The 6,000-nt window shown below is 47.9% G+C and overlaps 1 protein-coding gene across 2 annotated transcripts in view; it reads right to left on the bottom strand.

Moving 5' to 3' along the window:
* The window catches only part of RMP64 (ribonuclease MRP subunit p64), a 29,572-nt gene extending 23,787 nt beyond the window's left edge, over window positions 1–5,785 (bottom strand). Inside the window, exons 1-2 of one of the 2 annotated variants that reach the window (XM_077482919.1) lie at window positions 5,634–5,785; window positions 808–959 (exon numbers count right to left, since the gene is read on the bottom strand). In XM_077482919.1, the coding sequence (XP_077339045.1) occupies window positions 808–959; window positions 5,634–5,733 (252 nt within the window). In that variant the 5' untranslated portion in view covers window positions 5,734–5,785. Of the gene's footprint in view, window positions 1–807; window positions 960–5,455 lie in introns of both variants that reach the window. The other variant, XM_077482920.1, reaches the window with a different exon arrangement.
* Between the last annotated feature and the right edge of the window lie 215 nt (window positions 5,786–6,000).

Consider the following 6,000-nt stretch of genomic DNA (forward strand, 5'->3'; position numbering starts at 1 on the left):
TCCTCATTTTTTCAATGAGTTAGCGTGACTCAAAAATGTGCTCTGCCAAATGGTGGAGCAGAACATTAAAGGGTTAAGAATGGTTTGCGAAACACAACAATGAGATCAGGCTATTGATTTGGCCGCAAAATTTAAATCTGTGGGATATGCTGAAAAAAAAAAAAAAAAAAAAAAGTCAGATCTGTGGGGGCCTTATCTCCCCAATTTACAGGATCTGTTACTGATGGCTTGGTGCTAGATACCACAGCACACCTCTAGTGGAGTCCATGCTTCAATGCATCAGATCTGTTTTGGCAACAAAAGGGGGACCTACTGAATAGAAAAGCTGGGTGGTCATAAGGTGTGTGTTATCGGTATATGTTACCTTTATATTGGATATGAATCTTTCCAGCATGCTTGCTATTACTACTGTAGGCTTGAAAATGTTAGTGGTCAAGGGTAACAAAATTGCACTCATTTAGATTGGAAAACCTTATGTGGTACCCCTGAGGTCGAGCAACAATAACAGAAGCCACCCAGCCCTACTTCCACGTGCAATGACCATGGAACATCCAAGCATAGAAAACTTAGAACCCTTTTCTGTGAATCCCCCACATTTTAGGACCTGGTTTCCTAAAATCATTCCCACCAACTGTTCATTTTCTATGAATAATCACATTGTACAGACACCAAATACTAGAAATGTTTTTTTTTTTCCAAATGCTGAATGTACACCAAGGCTTTGTTGTGCATAATACAGACACCACGATTAGTGGAGGGAATAGGCAACAGAAATTCTTAGTCACATCACAAGTTTAATATATGTACCTGCTTTAAAGCAAGATATGGCTTGTGAGCGCTCAGACGGTGATGATAAATATATAATACAGAATCCAAAGTAGCAGCTTCAACATTCAGTTCTTTACTCTTCAAAACCGAGTCGGCAGCTTGACAGCTTTCTGAGAGATTGACAAGTTGTTCTAAATATGAAAAGAATACGATTTCTAGATTGTTCACTCTGTCCATATACACATATGAATAGTTGGAATACACAATAACAACGTATAAAGCAAACTAGTTCTTATACAACAACCGACTAGTACAATTTAACCCCATAACATTATCCATAATCATATGTGGAACTGATGCGAAGTTGCCACATATCTGCATATAGCGAGCACCCCCAAAGTGACCACACTGTTACCGACAGCGCCCAATCTGGTTTTATACTCAGGAATGGGGGGCTCTCAATCACATGATTACCGTGACTGCCAATCACACCGATTTCATGAAAGGGAATCAATCCCGTCTATGGCTGAGGAAAATTGAAATTAATTTGGCTGCAGCGCTGAACGGTGTATTCTGACAGCAGGGGAGTCCCCACTGTCAGACAGAATACAATAGTACAGTGGAGAGGATTCCTACATCCACCTCAACTGTGTCAATGGGGGGGGTCCATTTTCTCTCCTTTTTGTTCAGCCTACTGGCTGATCAAACAAAATGATTCACTTATGGCCATCTTCAAGCCGGGTACACACTACAGAAATGTAGATTTTTTTCCTTTAGATTTACCAAAACCATATAATGAGGTCAAACCTTAAAGAGGAGGTAAACCCTGATGAGTTTACTTCCCCTTTCATTCCCTGCAAAGGCAAAGCATAATGGACTACTATGCATCGCATAGTAGCCCATTATGTGTCACTTACCTGACACAGGAGCCAGCGAAGTCGCCGCTGTCCCTTGTAGTCCGCCGCATCCATCTTGTTGGTGGGGTCTCGCAGCTCCGCCGCTGTCAATCGGCGAAGCCGCGATGACGTCACTCCCGCGCATACACACGGGAGCCCACATGCATGGCAGCTCCGTCGCTGAGAATGCCGCGCTCAGTGCGCCAGCGCCGCCGTAGACAGCGGTGCCCGTTTTCAGGCAAATATCTCCTAAACCATATAGGTTTAGGAGATATTGCTTGGACCTACAGGTAAGCCTTAATCTAGGCTTACCTGTAGGTCAAAGTGGTTTGTAAGGGTTTACAACCACTTTAAGAGATTCAGTTTGTATGCAATCAGGCAGGCCCTTGCACTACATAGTTTTGGTAAATCTAAAAGGAAATCAGACAAAAGTTGCATAGTGTGTGCGGGGTCTAAAGCAGATTTCCAGGAATTCAGCAAGTGAAGTCACTCTGAGTTAAGTCCAAGGAGGTGCATGCCACCTCCTGAGCTTATCTCTATTATTTATAATCGGACGGGTTTATTGTGATCCAGCAACATAGCTTCCAGAGCTCAGAGGCTGAACTCAGCCCCTCCATGTGTAGAGTTGGTTCAGTTACTGTGCCCACACCTCCCCTCTGCTGCCCAATCACAGAAGCCTTTAGATTTTGTGAAATCATTCACAAAATCCAAAGTATTCTGTGAGTGGACAGAAGATGGGAGGGGTGGGCACGGCTGCTCTCTGTGCTTCTCTCCTATCTAACAAACTTGAGTGTGGCGTATCCTCCACAGAGCCACAAACCTGTTGGACAAAGAAAGAAAAAAAAAAAAAACATAAGCCTATGATGTGGTGGGCAGCTATTAGAATTAAGGGCTAGTTTACACTTGCTTCAAAACATAGCTTCGGACAGGCTTTGCTAAAACTCTCTGAAAGCCAGTCATAGCACCGGTCACTAGATAAAATGGTTAGCTTGCAGTCCTGTTTACACCTTGCTTTTGCTTGGTGCTTCGGTGGGGCTTCTAGCGAACTTTGCCATAGACTTCTATGGAGGCTTTGAAGACACTTTGAATCACCGCTGAAGCTACATGGGGTATAATTTTGGAAGCAAAGAAAAGCAAAAGCAAGTGTAAACAGAACTGTAAGCTAACCATTTTATTTAGTGACAGGGGCTTTGACTGGCGTTCGGACAGGCATTTAACAAAGCCTGTCCGAAGCATTGTTGAAGCCAAAGCAGGTGTAAATGAGTCCTTAAAGAGGAGCTCCAGGAGAAAAAAAAAAATAAAAAATTAAAAGTCAGCAGTTACAAATACTGTAGCTGCTGACTTTTAATATTAGGACACCTACCTGACTAGGAATCCAGCAGTGTCCTCACCCGAGTCTAATTTTCAAACGGCTCTCAGGTGTTAGCGCCATCTCCACTAAAGGAAACTGGCAGTGAAGCCTTGCGGCTAATCGTGCTGTGCTCTGTGAAGGGGCCGGCTGATCTCACCCTGGCGAAGTGGGAGTAGGTACCCGTTAAAAGCAGGTACCTGCTCCCTCCCCCCCAAAAGGTTCCAAATGTGGCAGCAGGGGGTGGTGCAGACAAATGGAGCTTCATGTTTTGGATGGAGCTCCGCTTTAACTTATGGTGTACCTACACTTTGTACAAAGTTACTGAATTCATGGAATTCAGCTTAAAGAATGATCTTTGATCCACAAGGGACCACTATGGAAGCTGCCAATTGATGTAGTATTTGGTGCTTCTGCAAGCGATGGGCACCATTTTCTGGGCCCTAAGCTGTGTGACTGCTCCTCTGCACATTAATAACAGGAGTTATTTGCTCTGCACCGCCACCATTCACAGAATGCCTTGTATTTTTTCAATGAACATAAGGTGTTCTCCGATTGAAAGAGGGGTGGTGACATCACAATCTACACCTCATCCAATCAGAAAACACCTTGTATTCAATGGCAGGGGTGCCAAAAGATCAACCCCCTGTGATCAATTTGCAGAGGGGAGGCCTTGATCCAGAACCCTGGCAGGATATGGAATATTGCAGCGATCGCTGCAGTAGCACTGACTACTGGCGAGTATTGTCGCGATTATCAGCATACATATATGATATGCATGCTTACATTGTGCCAGGCTGGACCAACTCATGATGTCGAATGTGGATAGTGATCAGGTCACCCTACTGGGTTTTAGCTGCTTGGATGAACACTGTAGTCAGTTACAAATCACCAGATAGCATGTGTATAGCTAGAAGTCTCCACAATTGTGTTTTTAAGCAGGACATGGCCATTTGTTGGCCTGAGCATCCAATCACTGGGGCCAACTGCTGTCACGGTGGTAAAGAACAGCCAGCTGGGCAGGTTTCAGTGTTCAGGAGTAGAAGCTTGCTCAGAATTTCCAACGAGCCTGGTGGTGGCTCAGGAGTACAGGAAGGAGGCAAGTAGTCGACCCCCCCCCCCCCAACCTACTCCCAATTAGGGGTCATTCACACTAGCCAATGCAGTAAAATATAGGTGTGTGGTTTGTTACACAAAGATTTGTTTAGGCCCCTTTCATACAGGAGCCTCCATGAAGTGGGATCCACTTGCTCAGCAAGGGATCCCCACTTAGCAGGTGGATGACAGGTCTATGTCTGCTCTGCTATGCAGAGAGGAATCAGCCCGCTCTCGTCTATGGGGCAATCAGATGGTGAAAGACCTCCTGTGTCTTTATATCTGATCCACCAGACGGATGGGGAATAGGCCCCCCCACCGGTCTGTTGATGGCAGCAGAGGTGTCCACTGCCATGTGCAGCTCCGTAGAAGAGACTGGGGGGTCAGATTGCCATGTGCCGCTCCGTAGAAGAGACTGGAAGGTCCAATTTCTATGGAGCGACAGATGGCAATCGGATCCCCCAGCCCCTTCTACGGAGCAGAAGATGGCAATCGGACCCTCCAGCCCCCCGCTCCGTAGAAGAGACTGGCGGGTCCGACTGCCGTCTGCCGCTCCGTAGAAGAGACTGGCGGGTCCGACTGCCGTCTGCCGCTCCGTAGAAGAGACTGGCGGGTCCGACTGCCGTCTGCCGCTCCGTAGAAGAGACTGGCGGGTCCGACTGCCGTCTGCCGCTCCGTAGAAGAGACTGGCGGGTCCGACTGCCGTCTGCCGCTCCGTAGAAGAGACTGGCGGGTCCGACTGCCGTCTGCCGCTCCGTAGAAGAGACTGGCGGGTCCGGTTGCCGTCTGCCGCTCCGTAGAAGAGACTGGCGGGTCCGGTTGCCGTCTGCCGCTCCGTAGAAGAGACTGGCGGGTCCGGTTGCCGTCTGCCGCTCCGTAGAAGAGACTGGCGGGTCCGGTTGCCGTCTGCCGCTCCGTAGAAGAGACTGGCGGGTCCGGTTGCCGTCTGCCGCTCCGTAGAAGAGACTGGCGGGTCCGGTTGCCGTCTGCCGCTCCGTAGAAGAGACTGGCGGGTCCGGTTGCCGTCTGCCGCTCCGTAGAAGAGACTGGCGGGTCCGGTTGCCGTCTGCCGCTCCGTAGAAGAGACTGGCGGGTCCGGTTGCCGTCTGCCGCTCCGTAGAAGAGACTGGAGGGTCTGATCATGGGCTAAAAAAAAAAAAATTAAAAAAATAATGGCAGGGGATCGGATCTCCTATGTGAAAGGTGCCTAAGGTTTTTTTTTTATTATTATTACTTTATTGCATTATAGTGTCACATAAAAATGACATTTCATTCAGCCCTATTGCAACCATGCATATACAGAGGATGGTATGAGCAGAGCCCCAATGACAGTCATCTCCTCACCTACCTTCTGAGCCAAAGAGCTCTACTAAAGGATGTGTAATGAGTAGATCCTGATGAGGAGCACAGTGTCCTGTGCTGGAGGGGTCAGGCTGTGTTCAGTGCAGTGTGTCTAGGAGTACAGTCCATGCTCTTCTATGAAGCAGCCAGAGGGGGCGCTGCAGCGCCGAGCTCCGTACACTCACCTATGTCTTCCCCCAGCGGTACGGTCACCTGGCACTGGATGGCTGGACGCGGGATGTCCAGGCGGTTCCAGGGTTCAGCGGCCATAGTACAGCATCCCATCCTATTACAGCAGCGTGCTTCTAAGTTCACAATGCCCCGGAAGTACTCACTCAATAACGCCAAAACTTCCTGGTTACCAATGGCCCCGCCCATGTAAACACACGCGTGTCCCTACTGTAGTGTACTGCAGACCAGAGCTCAGTACGTATCAGTGTCATTGGGGATAAGGACAACATACCGCTCCAGTCATCTGTGGAGGAGTTCAACATATACTGAAATGTATCTCTAAAATTACAAACCTTACTTCCGGCATGAATAAAAAAAAAA

This window comes from Lithobates pipiens, unplaced genomic scaffold (genome assembly GCF_037356315.1).
Source record: "Lithobates pipiens isolate NorthernLeopardFrog02 unplaced genomic scaffold, aLitPip1_a1.2 Scaffold_16, whole genome shotgun sequence".
NCBI lineage: Eukaryota > Metazoa > Chordata > Amphibia > Anura > Ranidae > Lithobates > Lithobates pipiens.